At 38.2% G+C, this 25,609-nt stretch overlaps 1 protein-coding gene and 1 pseudogene across 2 annotated transcripts in view; one reads left to right on the plus strand and one right to left on the minus strand.

Annotated features, from left to right (window-relative positions):
- Window positions 1–25,609, plus strand: part of RAP1B (RAP1B, member of RAS oncogene family) — a 51,161-nt gene that overhangs the window by 17,763 nt on the left and 7,789 nt on the right. Inside the window, exons 2-5 of one of the 2 annotated variants that reach the window (XM_055357015.2) lie at window positions 155–329; window positions 20,666–20,748; window positions 22,366–22,434; window positions 23,961–24,017. In XM_055357015.2, the coding sequence (XP_055212990.1) occupies window positions 20,692–20,748; window positions 22,366–22,434; window positions 23,961–24,017 (183 nt within the window). In that variant the 5' untranslated portion in view covers window positions 155–329; window positions 20,666–20,691. The remainder of the gene's footprint in view (window positions 1–154; window positions 330–20,665; window positions 20,749–22,365; window positions 22,435–23,960; window positions 24,018–25,609) is intronic. The other variant, XM_019038539.4, reaches the window with a different exon arrangement.
- Window positions 14,437–15,010, minus strand: LOC101127458 (ATP synthase subunit d, mitochondrial-like; annotated as a pseudogene).

Consider the following 25,609-nt stretch of genomic DNA (forward strand, 5'->3'; position numbering starts at 1 on the left):
AAAAGAAGGAAATGAAGATGCCAGATACTAGCTTTTCCAGCCTCCCTTGCAGCTAGGGCACAAGTACTTGACCTAAGCCCCACAAAATTACACGTACTTTAACTTGAGATGGAAGAGATGATAAATTTTTGATAGATTTCTCTTTTTCTCTTAGTTGATGTACACCACAAATCAGTTTTCTGCTGCAGAAACAACTGATACAAACTGAAGCATCTACTGTTAGTGATGTGACAGCAGTTTCCTCACCTGGCCAGTTTTGTAATACGGTTTTGGGTGTTTGTGGCTATGTTAGCTTCCAACTTCGTTCTCTAGTTTTCCACAGTAATTTTGTAAGTTGCTTGGTATTTTTTAATGACTTATTTTTATATGTAAATGTGATTTGTATAACTTCCAACAGGAAACCTTGTCCAATGTGTGATTTTAGAAAATTTAGCAAAAACTTTTCAAAGGGATATTTATGTGAAGAAAATGAGTGGTATCCTTGTGAGAGAAAAGTACAAGAATGAGACTGGGGCAAACTGCTTTTCCAGACATAAAGAGGCCCTGATGGTGACACTTTTGGTAGATCCAAGCTTTTCATGAATATTGAAGCTCTGGATGCCTTGTTCGGTAGTTTCATAAGCAAAAATCCAAAAGTGTAGAAAGAGTTTTAATTGAAATTAAATAAAATCAAAATTTTAGTTTTACAGTTACACTAACCACATTTTAAGTCCTTGATAGTCATCTGTGGCTAGTGGCTACTATACTGGACAGTCCAGATAGAACACTATCATTACAGGAAGCTCTATTGGACAGCAGTAGTCTGGATTCTAATCCTAAATCTACAGTCTTGTGGTTCTGCAACCTCAGGTAAGTAATCTGAATCGCAAATCCTTTATCTGTTTTTATTTATTTATTTATCTTCTATCTGTCTGTCTGTCTGTCTATTTTGAGACAAGTCTCACTCTGTTGCCCAGGCTGGAGTGCAGTGGTGCAGTCACAACTCACTGCAGCCTCAATCTCCCTGGGCTCAGGTGATCCTCTCACCTCAGCCTCCTGAGTAGCTGGGGCCACAGGCATGCACCACCATGCCCAGGTAATTTTTTGTAGAGACGAGGTTTCACAATGTTTCCCAGTCTGGTATCGAACTCCTGAGCTCAAGCCATCTACCTACCCCAGCCTCTCAAAGTGCTAGGATTACAGGTGTGAGCCCTTGTGCCCAGCCAAATCCTTTATCTAAAGACAGTACCTTATCTTCATTGTTGCTCTGAAGATTGAAATTTAATATATGGAAGGACATGGTAAGAGCTTTAAAAACACCATACAGACATGTCAGTGTTCAGATTAGAAATATATTTATTGGTTAACAAAGGATTTTTCTAAAATAATCTGAAGAGAAACTTCAGAACCTCAGTGGCATGAATACTTTGATGTTAGACCGTGTGTATTTTAACCACTTGAAGAATCTAAATGCACAAAATTAACAGATTAGATTTTCATTTTAAATGTGAAATATATTTTACCCAAGCTGTCCTTTTCAATTTTATCTATAAATCTTAAAGTTTTTATATGTACTGGGGGCTTACCTTCTTGCTGTAGGTTCCCTTTATATATACTATTTTATCATCCTCATGAATGATCTTAAACGACTCAATCTGTTAACTAAGTGAATAATGTACCTGTCACATAGAGGTATTGAATGAATGTTATAAATATGATAGCTATCTATGCCAGAAATCGTTGGTTTTGGTAGACAGACTTCAGCATTCAGCACGATCATTCTCAGTAATTCTTTATAGGTGTTTTGATTTGTTTTGAGGGGGTTGTTTGGCATATATTTTGCAACTAATTAATTCATTTTTGTAAAACCATCAGACAACAGTGCTAGATGTTTAAAATATTCTACGGCAGAAATTTTCAAATGTTTTTGGAATCATTAATACAACCGTGTCTCTCCTTCACTTAAACCACAGTAGCCATTGGTAATTGAGAACTAGATTCTTTCCCTTTGAGTCCTAGTTGATCTCAAAAATCATTCTCAACACTGCACTTAGCTACAGGTAGCTATTAATATTTTGAGTTGATGACTAAGCTAAAACCCATTTGCCACCTGTGAGTTAATGGGCAAGGTCTATCCTTGTCTCTTCCAGGCTGTAGCCTATAGTGCAAGTGTTGGCAAACTTTTTCTGTAAAGGACCTGATAACTATTTTAAGCCTTGTTAACCATACAGTCTCTTATCACAGCCATTCACCTCTGCTATTGTAGCCTGAAGCCAACTGTGGACAAGACACAACAAATGAACTATGTTCCATTAAAACTTTATGAGTGTGACTGTGTTCCAACAAAATTTTATTTACCAAAAAAAACAAAAACAAAAACAGGGAGCAAATGGGATTTGGCCTGGGAGTTCTAGTTGGCCAACCTCCCCTCTAGGGCAAGAAACTGGTTTTGATTCATTCACCAAATAATTAGGTGTCTTCCATATTCCAGGCACTGTGTTAAGTTTTGATTATATAGCAATAATCATTACATGTAGGCCCCAGGTCATGAGGTATTTAACCCTTAACTGAGTATGGTTTTGGGGCTTTTTGCTTTTTTGGTTTTGGGGTGTTTTTTGTTTTTGTTTTTTTGTTTTTTTCAAGGCAGGTTCTCACTCTGTTACCCAGGCTAGAGTGAAGTGGCGCTGTCACAGCTCACTGCAACCTCAACCTCCCCAGGCTCAGGTGATCCTTTCACCTCCCATCCTCCTGGGTAGGTGGAACTACAGGCGCAAGCCACCACGCCTGGCTAATTTTGTGTATTTTTTGTAGGGGTGGGGTTTCGCCTTGTTGCCCAAGGATTACAGGTGTCAACCACTGCATCCAGCCTGAATTTGGTTTTTTTTCCATGTACTTTGGCAGATTCGAAGTACTTTTTTGAGGGAAAAATGGGGTCTGCCCCATACATCTGCTTTATTTGTTAATACATGTGAGGTTGTAGGCAAATACCCTAAGTGCTATGTTCTGTGATAGTGGTATAACTAAATGTAACTTCAATGTGCCTTAGATATTAGATGCCATGGTATCAAAATTAATATCCTGTTATAAAAAATAGGGAAGCAAAAATGTTTGTATATGATACCTACACTGGCTGCACATAGCAGATACTTAATATCCATATAATATTGAATAAAGCTGAAATTACCAGTTTCTTAACTATCCTTATGTCAGTTTCTTGCAGTTTCTTCCATTTGGTATGCTATTTCTGACCTCATTTTTTGTTTTTCACCATTTTAATATAGGTTTTTGTTGCAAATCAACTTACGCATTTTAAAAATTACCACATATTACTCATATTTTAATGAAATGCTTACCATGCCTAGATGTATTGTTCAGCCTTCTACTGTTAGAACTTCTTTCGTTAATTTAAAAGTATCTTTAGCTTTCTCAGTATTCATGTTTATCTTCAAAATGTCTATTGTTGTTGCTTATTAAATGAGTCAGAGCTCTTCACTGATACTTAGAGATCTCCTTAATCTTAACTGAAGATTACTGCTATTTTTATTTTCCTATTCCTTTGTGCCCTGTGAGCCAGTCAGACTGCTTTTTCCGCTATAGTCTAATTAATGTTCTCATGTTATGCTGCCTTTTGTGCCTTTGCTCTCACTTTTCTTATCCCTGGTATGTTCTTTCCTGTTGAAATATTGTAACTTTTTTTTTTTTTGCCACCCTCTTCATAAATCTCCTGATCTCTCCTTCTGAACTCCCATAGTATTTTGTACATCTCATGATATTTTTCATATTTTTATGTCTCCATCTTTTCCTACAAAATTGTAAGCTTTTTGAGAGCAGGTATGTTTTGTCCATCTTTCAGAATATGAAATAAGAAGCAAATTCCTGTCAGAACATATTCCACCTAAAATAGCCAACCATTCTTGTTTTCCCAGGATGGAGAGTTTCCTCAGACATGAGACTTTCAGTGCTTAAACCTGGACCGTTGGTCACCCTGATTCCACTTCATGATGTAGCCATCTTTTTTGCATATCAGTGCTTTACTGCAGGTTTTTCTTTTTCTTTTTCTTTTTAAAGAATAAACATATAAAATGAACATGAAGGAAACAGTTTTTTGGGTTTTGGATTTTTTTTTTTTTTTTTTTTTTTTTTCAGACAGTTTGGCTGTCACCCAGGCTGGAATGCAGCCACAGTCTCAGCTCACTGCAACCTCCGCCTCCCAGGTTCGATTCTTGGGCCTCAGTCTCCTGAGTAGCTGGGACTACAGGTGTGTGTGAACATGCCCGGCTAACTTTTGTATTTTTATTAGAGACAGGGTTTTGCCATGTTGGCCAGGCTGGTCTCAAGCTCCTGGCCTCAAGTGATCCTCCTGCCTCAGCCTCCCAATGTGTTAGGATTACAGGTATGTGCCACTATGCCCAGCCAAACAAAAATTTTTTTTAATTAACAAAGCAGAATTACTTGTGCCTTTTAAGCAAATGTTTGGAAGATTATACTCATATGTAGAAATGTAAAGATCAGATTCAGATGATAAAAAAGGCCAAAATGTGGGAAAATTTTGACTAAAGTTGAAAAAGAATGATGTCCTTTTCACAAGCAGAGGGACTCTTCAGTAGGTTTGGTTTATGGTTAGTAGACACAGTTTTTTTTTTAGAGTAGACCCTGTAAAAGAATGTGGAGTAAATGGTGGCAGTGGTTTGACCACAACAGTGGTGTCTATTGCTAGAGAAATTAAAAATAAGATATAAGATACTTCATTCTCGTTTTTACAAAAGGCTTCAGATAAAGAGGAAATGGGAGCAAATCCAGAGATTATAGGCACTGTATGGGCTAATGATTGTTTTAGAGATGATGCCTCACTATGTTGTCTAGGCTGGTCTGGAACTCCTGGCCCCAAGCAGTCCTCCCACTCAGGCAAGACTCAAGTAACTGGGACTATAGATGTGAGCTGTCGTGCCCAGTTGGCAAGTGATTTTTATATGTTATGGTTTATTGTACAATACAAGCTATTCACTGCGTGTTTTATTGTGAGAAGCTCATTAAGTTAGAAAGGTTTTCAGTTTTGTGCAGTATTTTTTTCTGTTCCTATTTCTATTTCTCATAAGCTGGGAAAAACATCATAGTTCATTGGGTGACATCTTACATCTAAAACCTTAAAACTAAGTTGAGATTTATTATCACAAAATAAATTCCCCCATACCTCCACTGAACCCCCCACCACCCATGACTTGATGACTTCAATCATACTCATCCCATTCCCCAGAGCGCCCTTACTTTCCAAGTGAACTCCCCTATTCCCTAATGATTTATATATCCACTGGTCTGGTTTAAATATCCACTTAGGAAGCCTTGCCTGGTAGTTCTTTATAGGTAGACAATTGTTCTCTTCTCTGCATCCACAGCAAGCACTTTATTCTGTAGACCCTGCTTCATTGTGAGCTAACACAGCGCAAACACTGTGAACATTTTAATTTATAAAACTAACAGTGTCTTCTGGGCTTTAATATGTAGTTGTCACATTTGCTTTTCCTCAGATTTCTGGGCCACATAACCTCTGTCACAGTTAAAACTAATATCTCGGCTGGGCGTGGTGGCTCACGCCTGTAATCCCAGCACTTTGGGAGGCCGAGGCAGGCGGATCTTGAGGTCAGGAGTTCGAGACCAGCCTGGCCAATGTGGTGAAACCCCGTCTCTACTAAAAAATACAAAAATTAGCCAGGCATGGTGGCGTGTGCTCATAGTCCCAGCTACTCAGGAGGTTGAGGCAGGAGAATCACTTGAACTTGGGAGGTGGAGGTTGCAGTGAGCTGAGATCGTGCCACTGCACTCCAGCCTGAGCAATACAGTAAGACTCTGTCTCAAAAAAACAAAAAAAACTTAACATCTCTAATCTGGTCATTGAAATTGAGGTGTAAAGCAAATTAATGTTTTCTCGTTGCTTCTTGTATCCTCCTCTTCCTGTGTAAGAAATAATAAGGCCCAGTATAAGGTAGTGGAGTAGAGAGAATGGAATTGATTCCAGAAATACCAAGGTAGAATGAATCAGACTTGATAGTGGAGTGAAGAGAGAAGAATCCATGACAACTCCCAGGTATACAGCTACCTATTAAAATAGTATGCTATTGAAGTCCTTTAGGTGTCTTAAGCACTATAAACACCTAGATAGATGTAATTTTAAAAAATAGCAAATTAACATTTACTGGCTACTTCCTATGTGTTACTCATTGTGCTACACATTTTGAATAGGGTAAGTTATTTCATTTGAATCTTTAAGAACTGTAAGAAGTAGATACTTTTATTTCCATTTTCAAATGAGGAAATGAGACAGTTTAAAATAACGAGACCAAAGCCACTCAAGTAGAACTGATTCCAACCCAGACAATGGGATCTAAAACCTATACTGAGTCAGTTTGCATCCCTGTAGATTTTACTGCTAGTTCAGATGACAGGGAAAAAAGGACATTTTTTTAAGTCACATCTAGAGAATTGGGAGCAGGGAGGAGTTCTACACAAATACAGCCTATTTGGAAAGATCTGATAGAAACTAATAAGGTGATCTTGAGCCTTTATTATTAGTATTATTTTTTTACCTGTTTTTGAAATTGTTGGTCTCTCCTTTTTTAAAAAATCACTTAACTATTTTGCTTATCTCTTGACTCGGCTGAGAAATCTGTTAAACTGGTTCTTCTGCATTTGTCAGATTATTGATAAATTGTTATCCTCTATTCTGTATTCTACCATACATGATCAAATACTGAACTGAAAAGGTAACTATAGAAATAAAGCTGGAAAAGCTAACCTTACGTTGCATGTCAAATTATATGTTGTTGAATATTTCAGGGAGAAAGTTGGTGTGATTAATTGAAAAAACTTGATTTACTAGCAGTATTAATCCATGAAAAGGGCAAGGGAATTTTTTCTTTCTTGAGGTATTATAAATATGATCAGAATAGAGAAAATGTTATACACAGTTTGATAATCTACAAATTTTGCACTTTCTAGATTTAGAAATCTTGTTCACAGGAGATCTTTCTTGGCAGAATGAGTAAGATTGGAAACATTTTCCATGTGTCCTCATTATGAGAGAGGCAGACAACTCAAAGTAAATATGATAAGCAGTCTTCATTTTAGCAGCTTTCTATTTATTTTATAGTTCCTTGTTAGAAGTTTTATTTTTAAAAGAGGGTAGGAGAGGCAGTGTTTGGGCCCCTTATTTTTTCCTTCAAAAAGAATTTTTAAAGTCTGTCATTGTGTTAAACAGATTCATAACAGGTCCTTCTGACAGTTGAATTAGTTGATTTTATTTGGGAATGAGAAAGGGACACAGTTATCCTCTTTAGCTGTTAAAGTATTACTTTTGGAGTTGGAGGTGGAAAGGAGAAATCAAGTATCTTCTCTTCCAGAAAGTGCAGTGGGAGAAGTAATGTTACCTGACTTCAGGAACCAGTATTTAAGGCCTCTTTTTTTGAGACAGAGTCACTCTGTCACCCAGGCTGGAGTGCAGTGGTGCGATCTCGGCTCACTGCAACCTCCGCCTCCTGGGTACAAGCAATTCTCCTGCCTTAGCCTCCCTAATAGCTGGGATTACAGGCGCCCACCACCTCACCCAGCCAATTTTTGTATTTTGGTAGAGACGGGGTTTCACCATATTGGCCAGGCTGGTCTCGAACTCCTGACCTCAAGCAATCCACCCGCCTCGGCCTCCCAAAGTGCTGGGATTACAGGCGTGAGCCAGCGTGCCTGGCCTACTTAGGCCTGTTTTTATAATTTAGGATCACAGAATTTCAAACTGGGGTTAGGGGGTGAGTGTAGTAGTTAAACAACTTGAGATTGGAGAACTGCTTTTGCAAAATTTCCATTTTGGTTATACCCATGCAGAGATTTTTTTTTTTTGTTACCAAGTCTTGCTGTGTAGCCCAGGCTTGAGTGCAGTGGCAAAATCTCTACTTACTGCAAATTCCGCCTCCTGGGTTCAAGCGATTCTCCTGCCTCAGCTTGCTGAGTATCTGGGACTACAAGCGCCCGCCACCACATTCTGGTATTTTTTTTTTTTTTTTTTTTTTTGTATTTTTAGTAGAGACGGGGCTTCACCATGTTGGCCAGGCTGGTCTCAAACTCCTGACCTCAAGTGATCTGCCCGCCTTGGCCTCCCAAAGTCCTGGTATTACAGGCATGAGCCATGACAGTCAGCTATTTTTTTGGCATATTTTAAGGGACAGAAATTATGCTTTTTAAATGTTGCTTATTGCTTTTCAAGGATTTGATTCTTATAAGCTACTTCTTCATTTATTAATGAGATTTAAGAAAGAAATCAGGTTACAAAGTTAAGAGCAATTGTCTCTGGAACCCAGAAGTTGGTTTTAACACTAGAGTTTCTGCTGCAGGGCATTTCTACTGGACTGTGATTCCTAGAAGGCAAGTATAAGCACTGTTTTTTTGTTGTTTGTTTGTTTTAGAAACAAGTTCTTGCGTCACCCATGATAGAGTGCAGTAATGCAATCATAGCTCACTGTAACCTCCAATTCGTGGGCTTAAGTGATCCTCCAACCTCATTCTTTTGAGCAGCTGGGACTCTAGGCACGTACCACCACACCCAGCTACTTTATAAATTTTTTGTAGAAGTGTGGTTTTGCTGTGTTGTCCAGAATAGTCTTGAGCAGTCTTCCCACCTCAGCCTCCCAAAATGCTGGGATTGTACAGGTAGGTGTGAGCCACCACGCCTATCCCTACTGTTTTTTTTTGAGACAGAGTCTCTGTTCAAGCAATTCTCCTGCCTCAGCCTCCAGAGTAGCTGGGATTACAGGTGTGCACCATCATGCCCAGCTAATTTTTGTATTTTTAGTAGCGATGGGGTTTCACCATGTTGGCCAGGCTCATCTCGAACTCCTGACCTCAGGTGATCCACCCACCTCAGCCTCCCAATGTGCTGAGATTCCAGGCATGAGCCACCACACCCGGCCTGTCCCTACTTTTTTTAATGCCAAGATTTATGTATTTCATCTTCAGTTGGGATTCATGGCATCTGTCAATAATTGATGTGAACTTAAATGGCAATTTACCTATAAAAACATAACTTACTACTCTTCTTTTAAAAGTCTATATACTTCTGTCATTTGCCGGAAATGAATTATTAGTCTTTATTCAGCAAACATTTATAGACCAAATAGTGGATACCAAAATAAGGACTACCCTGCAGCTGCTTGATGATGGTAATAACTAACATGTAAATCTTTAATAAACAGTGTACATTCTTATTTAATCTGTCCATCAACTCGGTACAGTCAGTATTGTTGTCCGTATTTCACAGATTAAGACATCAGCCTAGAGGCCGAGTGCAGTGGCTCACGCCTGTAATCCCAGCACTTTGGGAGGCCCAGGCGGGTGGATCACCTGAGGTCAGGAGTTCAAGATAAGCCTGGCCATCATGGTGAAACCCCACCTCTACTAAAAATATAAAATTAGCCAGGTGTGGTGGCACGCACCTGTAATCCCAGCTGCTCGGGAGGCTGAGAGAGGAGAATCAGTTGAACCAGGGAGGCTGAGGTTGCAGTGAGCTGAGATCACACCACTGCACTCCAGCCTGGGCGACAAGAGTAAAACTCCATCTCAAAAAAAAAAAAAAAAAAAAACAAGATGCCAGCCTAGAAATAAATGACCACCCCCTGGTAAATTACGTAGCTAGTTTTGGTCTCCTTATTTCCAGATTTCATGTTTTATCACCCTGAGCTCCAAAGATGATACAGTATTTACTTTTAAGTGTATGAGGAAAAACTGAGTTTGGGCCTCAAACCAGCCCCAGGATTTCTTTATTTACCAATTATGAACTAGCCTCACTCAGTTCAGGAAGTCTCTTAAAATGTCAGTTATTTGGTTTCATCTTCTTAAAATGTAGAATTGCTTAATGTTATTTAAATATGGGTCCTTTTTTTAAATGAGTTAATTTGTTTGCTTTTCAAGATAATTTTGGATTCGTTTTTAAGGTAACCTGGGATGCAAATTTTGCTAACTGGATTAATACAAATTTAAAGTTTTTAAAATTCCATTGTTCAACTGTGTTTTATCCTGGATAGGATTAAAGCAGTCTTCAAAGGTAATCTGTTGTTGGCTTTAATGTTTTATAGTACAGTCTGGTGACACTTGGCTCACTAGTCCACATTTTTTGTATATTTGGTATATAGATTTTTTCCTTGGTAGTAACTTGTTTTTAACTTCTTTTTATACTTTACTTCCCAGTCTTAATCTCTGTAACCAATTTGTATAATCCCTTATACAGTTAGTCTCTTTATTTGTGGTATTATTTGAAGAGAAGTGTGTTTCCTGAGAGAGGATGTCATGTCCGTGCCCTAATTTTTAGTTACATGGCTTTTATTGCATAAAGCATCTTGGACTAGCATGCGAGAAGGTAAAAGAAAATGTGGTTGCATCTTGTCGTGGTTGAGTGCCCACTAGTCTTAATGGATTTTCCCAGTTGTGCATACTTTAGGAGTAAGGATGTTGTCTTACGTTTATTTTCACTCCTTTTTAAAATGTGTATTGTTTTTGAAAGATAATGACTCCAAAATATCTATAATTTCAAACCAGCATTATGAAGTTAGAGAAATAATATTTAGATTATCATTACATTTTATTACCAGTGCAATTTATATTTTTTATAGTAATTAAGGAATCTAACTTTTTTTTTTTTTTGAGACAGAGTCTCACTCTGTATGCCTAAGTTGGAGTGCAGTGGCGCAATCTTGGCTCACTGCAGCCTTGGCCTTCCAGGTTCAAATGATTCTCCTGCCTCAGCCTCCTGAGCACCTGGGATTACAGGCGTGCACCACCATGCCCGACTAATTTTTGTATTTTTTAGTATAGACGGGGTTTCACCATGTTGGCCAGCTAGTGTCGAATTCCTGACTTCAAGTGATCTGCCTGCCTCGGCCCCGCAAAGTGCTGGGATTACAGACATGAGTCACCACGCCTAACCTAAGATGCTTTTAAAATTCCATTTATGTGTAATTCTTCAAAGTCTGGTACATGTAACATTATTATAACAAAACATTTTATAATTGAAAGGGACTTTAGGGATCTAGTCGAGAAGTCAAAAACTGCTGGACCAGGGTTCAGATCTCTTATCTCTCAAATTGATTTTGTTGGTTTATACAATATTCATAATTTTTAGAATTCAAATGACTTTACCCATAAAGCATTCACTCCCTACTTGACCACAGTCTGTGTTATTACCTAATAAGACCTTAACTGCTTCAAGCGTTTACATGGCATCTGAGTGTTCAGTATTTCCCCTTTCCCTCATTCCATCTTTTTGTAGACAAGGAATCTGGAAACCAAGAATTAAGTGATTTGTCTCAAGATATATGACTTTTTAAATAGAGCTTCTTAAATTCAAAGTTAATGTTACTTTCTACAGCTTGTTGTCTCCTTAGAAAATAGTACAAGGTAATACATAAACAAGTCCTAAAGTATTTGGTATAACTTGTCATGAAGGAGAATGATCACTGTGGGCTGAGTTAGTACAAGAATGCTTCAGAGACATTTCCTTGACACTAACCTCCTAAGAACTGCATCTTGAGATATGCTGCCCTGATCTGTGTTGTTTTTGCTACACAGCTGAGGAAAAGAGATACATGTCCTCCTCTAAAGAGCTGGCACAGGAACTCACCAAAGGGCATTTTGTACATATTGAAAAACAGCACCTCATAAGACCAACTACATTTAGACTTCTCCAGAAATCCCATTTATGCCCCTTTTTGCAGAGGAAGGGGCTGGATTGACTCCCAAATCCAAATTTAACTTCAGCCACAAACTAATTAGCATGTCACCCCACCAAAGATTTTTTTTTTTTTTTTTTTTTTTTTGAGACTGAGTCCTGCTCTGTGCCAAGCTGGAGTGCAGTGGCACAATCTCAGCTCACTGTAGCCTCTGCCTCCTGGGTTCAAGCGATTCTCCTGCCTCAGCCTCCTGAGTAGCTGGGATTACAGGCATGCACCACCACACCCGGCTAATTTTTGTATTTTTAGTAGAGACGGGGTTTCACCATGTTGGTCAGGATGGTCTCCATCTCCTGACCTCATGATCCACCCACCTCAGCCTCCCAGAGTGCTGGGATTACGGGCATGAGCCACCGTGCCCGGCCCAAAGATGATTTTTTAAATGCTCAACAGGACAAAGCCTAATGGTAGTCTTTTGTTAAAAACAAAATTTAATATCAATCCATTGACAGGACTCTTTGTGTACTGAGCTATATAGTAATTTCACCTTAATAGAAGTTCTTCATAACCACCCCATAGAAAACCATCCATTCTTATCTCCTTTGTTTTTTTTTTTTTCTCCATACTGCTTATCACAGCTGACACTTTATACTGACTTTGTTTCCCCCTCTATACCCTTTACTCCAGATTATAAATTCTGAGGACAGGGTCTTTCGTTCACTGCTTTATATTCCCACTGCCTAGAATAGTGCCTAACATATATTAGGTACTCATTATATATTTATTGATGTCAAATATTGATTGCTGTATTATAGTAGTGTTAATGGAAGGTGTCATTTCTTAGATTTTCTTTTCTGACCAGCACAGTTCTTGGGATGATGGAGTATGTCCTCAATAAATCTCAGCATCAGATAAACAAGAATTTTCTTTTTAATACATAAATTTATCATTTTGTTATGCTTTTTAGTTTCCTCAGTGATTTTTTAGAATAATTCTTGTTCATAATTTGGATCAGTAATATCTACAGTTGAACCTTAGGAAGAATGTTATAGGCAATCCAGAATGTTGGATAATTAAATCAGTTATTTGCATTTTGATGTGTAATATAGTGAACACATTTAGACCAAAAAAAAAAAGCTACCCCATAAGACCAGTTTTTATTTTCTTTGATTCATGTCTTCAGGATTTTCTGTTAACTCAGAATTATTATAGCATTCATTATTGTTTTGTGAAAATACTAGTTAATTATTTCCGGTTAATGAAATAATTATCTTAGATAAATTTACTGAACTTAATGTAGAATATGTTTTTTGTTTTGTTTTGTTTTGTTTTTGAGACAAGGTCTCACTTGTCACCCAGGCTGGAGTGCAGTGGCACAAACATGGGTCACTGCAGCCTCGACTCCTGGGCTCAAGTGATGCTCCCACCTCAGCCTCTCAAGTAGCTGGGACTACAGGTGTGTGCCACTACACTTGGCTAATTTTCATATTTTTTGTAGAGACGGGGTTTCACCATGTTGCCCAGGCTGGTCTTGAACTCCTCCTGAGTTAAAGCAGTCTGCTTGTCTCTGTCTCCCAGAGTGCCGGCATTATAGGCATGAGCCGGCACCCCCTTCTTCCACTTTCATTTCAAACAGTTATGAAGCAGCCACTGAAACCGGACTCTCGACGATGCCAAAGGAGGTTTTGTTTTCTTGTCTTTCCATGTCTTTGCTGTGGTTTGCTCTGAAACTAGAATTAAACAGCTTTTTAAATTGATAAAAAGAACCAATGCAAATAAAACTCCGGTCTGTAGAGTAAATGGAAAAAGTTGTAGAAGTAATAATAAACTACTTTTAAACAAATGAGTAAGGTAGTAGATATTTTGCAAGAAGTAAATAGCCAAGTGTAAAAGCTGTCAGTTACTTTCATCAATCAGGTTAGTTGTAGTCACACAAATTTTAGGTGATTACGTAAGGAACTCAAATTAGGAATCTTTAAATGTAAATGACCTCATACTAAAAACTACCCAAAAAAATATATTGAAAGATAAATAGAAGAAATATTTATGCATTTGAAAAAATCAATGCATTCCACAGTTCCTCTGAATCAAAGGTAAAAAAAAAAATTAAAACAGTGTAGAAAATACTTTGAACAGTAGTGGAATTTTTAGCATTTTGATAGCTTTCTTTAGAAATTTAATTGATTTTCTTCATCTGTAATCTTAGATTGTGTTGAAGAGGCAGTGTGAATCATGCATAAAGTTTATAATTGTGTATGTGCCTACATGATGTAGAAATTGCACCTTTTTGCTGATGAAGTATCGTATAGTTGCACTGTTGATAACATTAAGTTCATTTCGCATATATGCTACAGTCTTTTCTGTTTAACGGGTTGAGGAAAATGAAGATCCAGGAGTCCCTCATTAGTTGGTATAATTGGTTAATTCATAGACTAAAGATGAATACAAATGTACTACATTTGCAGATTAACTCATACATAGGCATATTATTGTTAACTAGCAATTCTTAACTGTACAGATAGTTTCAAACTGCATCCAGTTTTTACAAATAAATGCTCTTGTTTATAAGGAATACCATAAAGAGAGCACATGTAAATGAAGAAAATCTTGTCACTTATACTGGAAATTCAAGTGAGAATGATATTTTAAAAAAGTTGTTAAAGGCAACACAAGAAGTTAAATGAAACTGAGTTAGCGATGAGAGATATTGGCTAATTTACTGTGCCTTAAATTATGGTGCTATTGGTCTGCTGTATAATTATTATTTTTAATGTCCAGAATGTGTAATACAAGGGCCAGAACTTCCTCCTGGACTCAATTTTATAAATTCTCGATTAGTTGGTGAGGCCAATAAGGATACTTTTTCTCATCTAATTTGGTTTCTGGGAAAGCTTCGTTCAAGTCCTCAGTGGTCATCTGATCAAATGGAATTAAGTTCTTCATCTTCTCCATCTGTTTCTCATATTCTACAATCCTGGCCTTTGAGAGAGACACCCACTCAGCACAAGATTTCACATCTTCTTTTTCTTCAGCATCCACCTGCGCAGTATATTTATCCTCTGGCCCGGGAACCTTCAGGGCATTAAACTTCTTAAAGTCATCCACCAAACCGGCCTTGGCCACATTGGCCTTGTAGTAAGCCCAGTCGATAGCTGGTGGATTCTCAGGTAAAGCAGCCAACCTGGAGGTGAGGGTCTCATTCCAGGATTTCAGGAAACTAGCAATGGCCTTTTGGTTCTGGGGTATGATCTCTGCAAAAGCTACTCAGTCAGTGGTTTTTAGAGCAAGTTTTCGCCCAGCCATGTTGGGATTCTTCAACGACCCTGGCTGCCCACGGTCCACTGCAGCCGCCTTTAACTTCTTGAAGGTTGTTCATTTTAAAATTTATTTCAGAGTTTTTCTGTTGATTATAGTTTTTGTTTTTCTTCCAAAATCTCTTCGCTTTAAATGGTAGGACATGGCAGTAATACCTTCTAATAGTCAGAACTCTTTAATAATTTATAATATCAGGTATTCTAGTATTACTTCCTATCCTCTTTTTGACTTAATCCTTATTTTCTACTGATGTACAAGTAGTTAAAAATGAGCAAGCTTCTCAGAATATAATCATTTACTTGTGGCACACCAGTTAAAGTACTAACTTAAGTCCTTTGCTACCATATTTATCTTTTCATTCTAGATAAATTTTTTGCTTGCTAATTGTAAATATTACATTGATATAAGATAGGTATTTAATATGTCACTATTTACATTGAGTATTTTTCTATAAAGCACTTAAAATATATTTAATGTTGTAATTTTCAGTAGTTAAGGATCTCTTAGTCCTTTTTGAGAAGTGTTTTCTGAGAAGTAATTAAGACTTAAAGAATAGAATTAAACTTTAATTGATTCTTTTATGCTTACCTGTTTATTTCTTTAAAAAGGTACCCTCACCATTAGTTTATTAATCCAGTACTTTTCCAACATCAATATTTTATAGTTACTCTATGAGTTGAGTGGCTAAACTTGGTATTTTTGAGTTTTTTAAAGTCTACTTCTTAAAAATGCCAGTAATTATCAGCATTCTTATAATAATATTGGGGTAGTTATAGAACAACTTCACAATTCCTCTGTTAACTTCAGTTTTTGTTTCATTTGTTTTATAATTTTTTCTATTTATTAACAATAGAACTGTCAGGAAAAAAAATAAGCAAAAGGAAAAGAAAATTCCCTATCCCCCCACCTTGTTATGTATTTTTTTTCTTTTTTTTATTCCAGGGAATTGAAATTCATTTTCTATTATAATCTCAAGATTTTTTCCGTACTCTTGAGGTAATGTAATAATGAGATTCCTCCTAGGCTGTCAAAATTACAGTCTGCATAACTTGAGGTACAATAGATTTCATTAAGACTTCTGTGATTAATATTAGCAGTCAGAGACAATGTCAATATTACAGGATTTTTGTTTAGTAATTTGTTTTTTAAATACTTAAAAGAGGGCTATTTCCCAGTCATTATCTCTGAACATTTTTAAATGATTCAAAATACTGATGTATGCACAGGTTTTTGCTTTTTTATATTGACATGGGAGGGTTCTTACATGTTTTTGAGCTAGTAGATTAAAGAGTGGAACAGTGGGCCGGGCACGGTGGCTCACGCCTGTAATCCCAGCACTTTGGGAGGCCAAGGCAGGCGGATCAGGAGATTGAGACCAATCTGGCTAACACGGTGAAACCCCGTCTCTACTAAAAAAATACAAAAAATTAGCTGGGCGTGATGGTGGGCACCTGTAGTCCCAGCTACTCAGGAGGCTGAGGCAGGAGAATGGCATGAACCTGGGAGGCGGAGGTTGCAGTGAGTCGAGATGGCGCCACTGCACTCCAGCCTGGGTGACAGAGCAAGTCTCCATCTCAAAAAAAAAAAAAAAAAAAAAAAAAGTCGAGCAGTGATTCTCAACTGAAGGAATAGCAGTCCTCTTTAGTGTACTGAGTGGCAGCTCAAACCATTGTTGTTACTCTTATTTTAAAAGTTACTTTTTTTTTTTTTTTGAGATGGAGTCTTGCTGTGTCGCCCAGGCTGGAGTGCAGTGGTGCAATCTGGGCTCACTGCAACCTCCGCCTTCTGGGTTCAAGCAGTTCTCCTGCCTCAGCCTTCTGAGTAAGTAGGATTACAGGCATGTGCCACCACACCCGGCTAATTTTGTATTTTTAGTAGAGGCTTTGCCATGTTGGCCAGGCTGGTCTTGAACTTCTGACCAAAGTGCTGGGATTACAGGCGTGAGCCACCACGCCTGGCCTGAAATTTATCTTTTGTTGACGAGTATATGCAAGGTGTTGTGTCAGTGACTCTGAAGAATTACTACATTTCTTTCCTTATTCTTTCTTTAATTTATTGATCACATATTTCAGGCACAGTTTCAGGTTCTGGGAATATGGCAGTGAGTAAAACAAAAAAAATCCCTATCCTCATGGAGTTTACATTCTTTGTAATCCTTCTCACAACCTTATCATGTAGCTGTTACTATCTTAATTTTACCTGGAAGGAAAGTGAGGCTCTGAAAGGTTTCGTGACTTGCCCAAGATTATAGAAAACCACAATTTGAAACTTAGGTACCATTAGCCACTATGCTATGCTGTCAAAATTGTCCCCCCCATGGGGTTCTGTGAAAGAGAACAATTAGTCTCAATGTCTCAAATAGTAGTTGTCACAAATGTCTTTGAAAATCTGATGTAACTATTCCCATTTTTAATTGTGCATGAAATTTTAGGGAATTGACATATTTCAAAGTGCTCATTCTTAACCTGAGCTAAGGACTTCAGGAAAAGAACACTTGAACAGAAAGGTTATGCCTAAAGATCACAAATACGCTATACAAATACAGGTGCTACAGCTCTTTCCCAGTCCCTACCAGCACCACAAGCCAATTATGTTGCTTATTGAACAGAGTTGTCTTTTCTGCAAAACTAGATGCAACCACACCATCCTAAAAACAGGATAATGGCTGTTGCCAGTCAGTCGGAGTTGGCATTCGCAATAAAAATCTGTTTTTCAGTCTTTTCAAGGCTGGTGTAGTAGAAAGCACAGATTTGAAAAATACTGATTCAAATCTTGACTATTGTACTGTTAGGGTTTTTTTGTTTTGTTTTGCTGTTTAAGGTAACAGAAATACCCTGATAATATCCCCGAACTGGAAATCAGCTGGTGTGAATGGGTAAAGAAAATATCATGTATTCATGTGGTATATTTTAATCAACAGTCATAAATAAAAGGAGCAAGTTACTGATAGATACAATAATATGGATGAACCTGACTCATTCTAGCAACAAATAATAATGCTCATTCATGGATAAATGAAGCAGCTGGGAAAAAGAGTCCCAGTCACCTCACTAAGAAGTGTAACTCCCACAGCCAACTCAGCCACCTTTGTGAAATAAGAAAGGCATACGTCTCTTAGAAAAATCACCTGTGATAAATGTATAGTTTTTATATTCAATATTTTAAAATTGTAGTTTTTATGTTGTTTCGGTCAGTTGTGTTATGTTTGGAGGTTTTAGTGAATATATATAGTTATGCAACCATCACTACAACCAGTTTTTGGTGTGTTTTTTTTTGTTTTTTGTTTTTTTTTGAGATGGAGTCTCGCAGTCTCACCAGGGCTGGAGTGCAGTGGCGCGATCTTGGCTTACTGCAACCTCCGCTTCTCGGGTTCACTCGATTCTCCTGCCTTAGCCTCCCGAGTAGCTGGGATTACACGTGCCCACCACCACGCCCAGCTAATTTTTGTACTTTTAGTAGAAACGGGGTTTCACCATATTGGCCAGGCTGAACTCCTGACCTCGTGATCCACCTGCCTCAGCCTCCCAAAGTGCTAGGATTACAGGTGTGGGCCACTGCGCCCGGCCCACTACAACTAGTTTTTAGAACACTTCCATCACCCCCAAAAGGTTTCCTGTGACTATATGTAGTCAGTCCCACTCTCACTCCCAGTGGAGGAAGGGTGGAGAACTGGATGCTCATATTTCCTTTGGAGCAGCAATATTGAACAGATTTGGGGTTGTTGTACTTCCATTTGTTAGTGAACATGCAACATCAGTTCTTCCTGTGGCTCTGTTTGTACAAGTAGCCTCATCTGTGGGCTTTCATTTCTTTGAAAACAAAGACCTTTTTATTTAGTTTTTTCTAGTTTGTTTGTAAGACTGAAAATCTCAACCATTGTAGATTTTTTCAGATTACCAATTTTCCATTTTAGGTTTCCTATTTCAGACCTGAACCCATATACAAAAAGAAAGGCCATCTCTTTAACTGTTGGGTCTTTGCCAGAATACTTTTGAAAATTTCCTTAAATCAATTTTTATTTTGTATCCTATTGAATCTTTTTGAGACAGAATCTCACTGTGTTGCCCAGGCTGGACCCCAGTGGCGTGATCTCAGCTCACTGCAACCTCCACCTCCCAGGTTCAAGCGATTCTCATGCCTCGGCTTTGCGAGTAGCTGTGATTACAGGCGTGTACCACCACACCCAGCTAATTTTTGTCTTTTTTTGTAGAAACAGGGTTTTGAAGCCGGGTGTGGTGGCTCACGCCTGTAATCCCAGCACTTTGGGAGGCCAAGGCAGGTGGATCATGAGGTCAAGAGATCGAGACCATCCTGGCCAACATGGTGAAGCCCTGTCCCTGCCCCCCACTCCACTCCCCCCCACCAAAAAAAAAAAAAAGGGTTTTGCCATGTTGGCCAGGCTGGTCTTGAGCTCCTGATTTCAAGTGATCCACCCACCTCAGCCTCCCAAAGTGCTGGGATTACAGACATGAGCCACCACATCTGGCCGAGTTCTTGATTACCTAAGCTATCCTGGTCAGATACACTGCTCTTTTTTTTCCTTTTTTTTTTTTTTTAATTTCCCCAACCTTGCTAGACTGCTGGTCTTACAGGATTTTGGGGAATTAGGAAGTTCAATGGTTGGCAAACTTTCAAAGACAGGAGCAGGTTAATGTTAGCTATAGAAGCACTGTCACTCAAGTGAAGACAGTTGTTGATTGGTTGGCTTTGGGATGTGTCTGTTTAACAGGCCATTTTTGATTGCCTGAGTTTCAGAAGTGAGGAACCCTCATTAACTGGTTAGTTTGTAGAAGCATATCCTCTGAGGCAAATTGTTATTAGTTGATTAAAATCATTTAAATCAGTTATAGTAGCTTTGTTAACCATAACCCAAAAAACTGTCATTTATTGATTAGAAGTTTTAAAACCTGTTCTGGTGGCTACCTTCGTACCACTTTACTGACTCTTTAGTTTTTTTCTAGGAATGTAGGAGCCTTTTATTCTCATGTAATGCCCCCACCCTGGAATCCTTTAAGACCTTCTGTCTATTGTTCACATACTGAAATTTTATAATGATAAGCCTTGGTATGGATTGTTTCTTTCTGGATATATTTTGTTTTTATTTCTACTATTTCATCATACTAAACATTCTAAGTAGACGTTTTCAGTCTGGGAACTCATATTCTTCAGTTCTGCCTCTGATTCGAGACCATTTTCAGGTTGTCTGTACGTCCCCCACTTTAGGAATAAATATTTGGTCTTCTGCTTCCTCTACCAACATATTATATTTACCATTTATGTATGCCAGGGCTTGGCCAGATACGTAAATATTTAGGCTCTGTTGTAACTACTTTGCTGTTACAGCGCAGAAGAAACCACAGACAATACACAAATGAGTGGATATGGCTGTGTTTGAGTAAAACTTGATGTAACAAAACAGGTGATAGGTTGGATTTCTTTTCAGACCTGTGCTCTATCCTGGATCGGGCTCAAAGTCATGTCTGTAATTCTGTAGTTTTCTTCTACCTCTGAGCATCTTTTAATAAGTCTGCTTATAGGGTGCTCCATATTAGGGTTGTATAGTAAGCATTTTAAATAAATCTATTTTCCTGAATGTTTTATTTCTGTGAAAAGCACAGGAATACACAACTTTACTTAGAATTCTTTTTTTTTTTTTTTCCTTTAATAAGGTACTAGGTTTTGACAAGCTTGCATCATGCGTGAGTATAAGCTAGTCGTTCTTGGCTCAGGAGGCGTTGGAAAGTCTGCTTTGGTAAGTCATTCTTACTTTACCTAAGCCTTTCATTCCAAGACGTTCTTTTTCTGTTGAGTTTTAGGTTTTGATGATTTGTCTTTGTTATGATAAAATTCCTTAATGACTTTAGAAGCAATATAATATTTTTCTTGTAATTTTATTCAACTTTTAATTATATCTGGGTGGATCATATTCTCTCTGGAACATTGACTCCAGAATGACACGAGTTAGGCTGGAATACAATTTGAGCTAAGCACAGAGATTGAGAGCGTACAAATATATGTCTTTTTGCATTCGCATTTCAGAGCCAGATAGGAATACATTTTGGTCTTTTTATTTATTTATTTATTTTGAAACAGGGTCTCACTCTGTTGCCCAGGCTAGGGCTCAAGTGATCTCAGCCTCCTGAATGCTTGGGACTACAGGCACGTGCCACCATGCCAGGCTAATTTTTAAAATTTTTTGTAGAGATGGTGTCTTGCTATATTGCTTAGGCTAGTCTTAAACTCCTGGCCTCAAGTAATCCACCTTTGCCTCCCAAAGTGCTGGAATTACAGGCATAAATCACCATGCCTGGCTTGCTCTTTCTTCTTATGAATAGTCTTACCCTGTACATTTTATGTTAGAAAATATCAAAGCTTATAAAAAGTCTTCAAATATTACCTTTGACTGTCCAGCTTTATATTTTTTAACGGCATGTTTTCTGCATCAAGGAATGGTATAGCAAGAATGAAGACATAACTCGGTAATGAGGGTTGGGAAAGAGGAAAAACGTAGGGAAAATAATTTGATGAATAGTTCAGAGCTTAGCAAAGCTCCACAAGCAAATTGATTGACCTTCTGTCTCACTCATAAGATAAACCATCTTGGCCACTTAGAAAGGCCACCTAGCTGAGAAGTGTCATGCTTGGAACAAACTGAGAAGTACATACAATGTGAAATGAACTGCTTTTTCATTTGTATCCAAAGTGATGGGGAGGTCAGTTGATCCTGCATGTATGTGTGTATACATAACAATTAGTCAATTTCTAATTTAAAAATCAAATTTAAGCTCTTAAGACTGAAACAACGCCGGCACAGTGGCTCACGCCTGTAATCCCAGCACTTTGGGAGGCTGAGGCGGGCGGATCACCTGAGGTCAGGAGTTCGAGAGCAGCCTGGCCAATATAGTGAAACCCCGTCTCTACTAAAAATACAAAAATTAGCCAGGTGTGGTGGTGCATGCCTGTAATCCCAGCTACTTGGGAGGCTGATGTGGGAGAATGGCCTGAACCCGGGAGGCAGAGGTTGCAGTGAGCCAAAATTGCGTCACTGCACTTCAGCCCGGGAGACAGAGCAAGACTCTGTCTCAAAGAAAAAAAACAAAGGACTGAAACGAGACATTTAAAAATTTTTAATATATGATCTCTAAATTTAGAATTACCCAATAAGGAGCATAGTGATTATTTATTTAAAAATAAACAGCTTCCTGAGGTAATTTTCTTACCCAAATGTACACATTCGAATGTAGTATTGGCTGTGGTTTTTTTTTCATCGATGGTGTAACTCCCTATGTGAAATCAGTTTACAGTTACATTAAAGATTGAATGTACTCTTTTCTTTAGAAGTATAATGGTTTCTTAATTTTTTTTTCAGACTGTACAATTTGTTCAAGGAATTTTTGTAGAAAAATACGATCCTACGATAGAAGATTCTTATAGAAAGGTATATATTACTTTGGAAGGCCTTTTGCTTTTGATTTTAATATAAATACTTATTTTAGCTTTATAATTATTGAATGTTTTATACAAAGGATGGAGGCAGAGTTAATTTATAAAATTAGTGGGAAAAGTTTACACTTTCTGGCATTGCATATTTACCAGTTTAAGAGGATCATAAACACCCATACTCTCACATATTCACAGAATTTTTTGTAATTTGACACATAAACTTCAAAGCAAACCATCCATTTCAAGTAGTAGCCCCATGTTACTTCCAGTCCCCTACCTAGCAAGACTGATTACTCTCAAGCTCCCTTCTTTTTAACCTAGAAATAGGTGGACACAAGTCTTCCTAAGCTTTGTACTTACTAACCTCTTGAGAAAGTGCCACCACTCACAATACAGGTTGAATATCCCTTATCTGAAATAACTGGGACCAGAAGTATTTCATATTTCAGATTATTTTCTGATTTTAGAATATTTGTATATACATAATGAAATAGAATGGGACCCACATCTAAACAATTCATGGTTTCATATACATCTCATACACATAATCTTACATAATATTTTTAATATTCTTATGCATGATACAAAGTTTTGGCTGCATTTTGACTGTGACTGGTCACATGAGCTCATGTGTGGAATTTTCCACTTGTAGCGTGATGTTCCACACATGGCTCAAAAACTTTTGGATTTGGAACATTGCAAGTTTTGGATTTTTAGATTAGGGATGCTCAGCCTATAGAAAGGTGAATTCCTGTGTCCACTAACAGCATGTGACAATAAAACAATGTGTAGACATTTTTAACTTAGTAGGGAAAGAGGTATTTCCCAACCTCTGTGAAGCAGCCAACCTGGCCCCGCTGTTGCACAAATACTGTGTTTCCGTTCCTCCCTCCATGTGCATAGTCTACCAAAAAAAAAAACTGGAAACTTTTGCACCCCAGCTGTGAGACAGTATTACTCTTTTCTTTCTTCATCTAATTCTAAATACCTATTTTTCCCTAGGAAATATTAGATGGAAAGGGGTAACAGGGATATATGTGTAATTTATTTAATAGCTGTGCCACTGCTTCCTTAATTCCAGAAATCTTGTTCCAGTATGGTGAGGGCATATAGTTACCTAGAGAAATGAGGTACATCTAAAGTATCATGGGAGAATTTAGACAGAATTACTTATGATACTGTTGGAACTATTGCTGGTTTTGTTTATTTATTTGAGCTATTTCGAAACTATTTTTTTCTCTAGAATTAAGTGCTGAGAGATCCATATTGAGACTGGTTCGTGTAGGTTTCCCTGTGTTGACTTGAGAACACATGGCTTTTGAACTTGATTACAATTTGGGGGTCTTTGAATCTTGATTACTTAGCTATTTTTCCTCCTGCTTTGTTGAAGTATTGCTGGATATTAGTTTGTAAAGTTGTTATAATCTGTGTCTTATTTTTGATACATTAGCTTTTTTGTGTATATTAAGGTAGTTTTATGTACATTGAAAAAATGAATATGTATTTTAATTTTTCTACCAGCAAGTTGAAGTAGATGCACAACAGTGTATGCTTGAAATCTTGGATACTGCAGGAACGGTAGGTAAAACTAAATACCAAAGTATATACACCATTTGTACAGTATTGACTTTATAAATGCTAGTACTCTATAGACAAATATTAGTTAAGCTTATTTAAAAGTACTGCTTGCAGCCGGTTGTAGTGGCTCACACCTCTGTTCCCAGCACTTCGGGAGGTCAAGATTGCTGGATCGTTTGAGGTCAGGAGTTCGAGACCAGCCTGGCCAACATAGTGAAACCCCATCTCTACTAAAAATACAAAAATTAGCCAGGTGTGGTGGTGGGAGCCTGTAATCCCAGCTGCTCAGGAGGCTGAGGCAGGAGAATCTCTTGAACCCAGGAGGCAGAGGTTGCAGTGAGCCAAGACTGTGGAGATTGTGCCACTGCACTCAGCCTGGGTGACAGAGCGAGACTCTGTGTCAAAAAAAAAATAAGACTACTAGTTGCTAAACTTTAAATCTTTTTGTTGTTGTTCCATTGAATCCTTAATTTTATATTGGCCGGGCGCAGTGGCTCACGCCTGTAATCCCAGCACTTTGGGAGGCCAAGGTGGGTGGATCACTTAAGGTGAGGAGTTCAAGGCCAGCCTGGCCAACACAGTGAAACCCCGTATCTACTAAAAATATAAAAAAAATTAGCCGGGCGTGGTGTTACACACCTGTAATCCCAGTTACTTGGGAGGCTGAGGCAGGAGAATAGCTTGAACCCGGGAGGGGGAGGAAGTATAGCACTTTTTGTAATTGCAGTGGGTCAGTTATTGAAAAGTTTAGAAAATGTGTTAGAAGAAAAATTTTCAGTCTCACTAGTACTTTTAAAACAATATATTACCATATTTCAAATAATACAGGCATACATTCATCAGCAGCTGTGTGAAATATTTTGATTGAGATGGGTATGATGGCTCATGCCTTGTAATCCCAGCACTTTGGGAGGCCAAAGCGGGTGGATCACCTGAGGTCAGGAGTTCAAGACCAGCCTGGCTAACATGGTGAAACCCGTCTCTATTAAAATACAAAAATTAGCCAGGTGCAGTGGCAGGCACCTGTAGTCCCAGCTACTCGGGAGGCTGAGGCAGGAGAATCGCTTGAACTCTGGAGGTAGAGGTTGCAGTGAGCTGATAACACACCACTGCAGTCCAGCTTGGGTGACAGAGTGAGACTCCATTTCAAAAGAAAAAGAAATATTTTGATTGGTATCTGTTCTCCTTCAGCGTATTTATAGACAAACTAAATTTGTAGGTATGTGAAGATGAAGGGAAGATTTGTTCTCGGTGTATGGTATTCATTCAGCTAATGTTTGAATACCTGATACATGTCAGGCACAGTGTTGTTACCTTCAAATGCTCACAGTCTAGCAAAGAAAAAGTAGTGTGGGAAAATGGGATGGTCTAGATCATGCTGATGGAGCCCTACAGCATTTGAGTCATAGCTAATAGATTAACTTGGCAGATACAGTTGGGGTGCTTTATACATGATGATGTATTTTAAAAGCTGCCTTTAGTAACTTTTGGGGACAGGATATTTCTGTTCCACTTGAGTATATTTTTTGTATATAAATCGACTTTGGTGTATTATTTTTAAATAGGAAACCTATTTCCAGCTGGGCGTGGTA

The sequence above is a fragment of the Gorilla gorilla genome, chromosome 10 (genome assembly GCF_029281585.2).
Source record: "Gorilla gorilla gorilla isolate KB3781 chromosome 10, NHGRI_mGorGor1-v2.1_pri, whole genome shotgun sequence".
Lineage (NCBI taxonomy): Eukaryota > Metazoa > Chordata > Mammalia > Primates > Hominidae > Gorilla > Gorilla gorilla.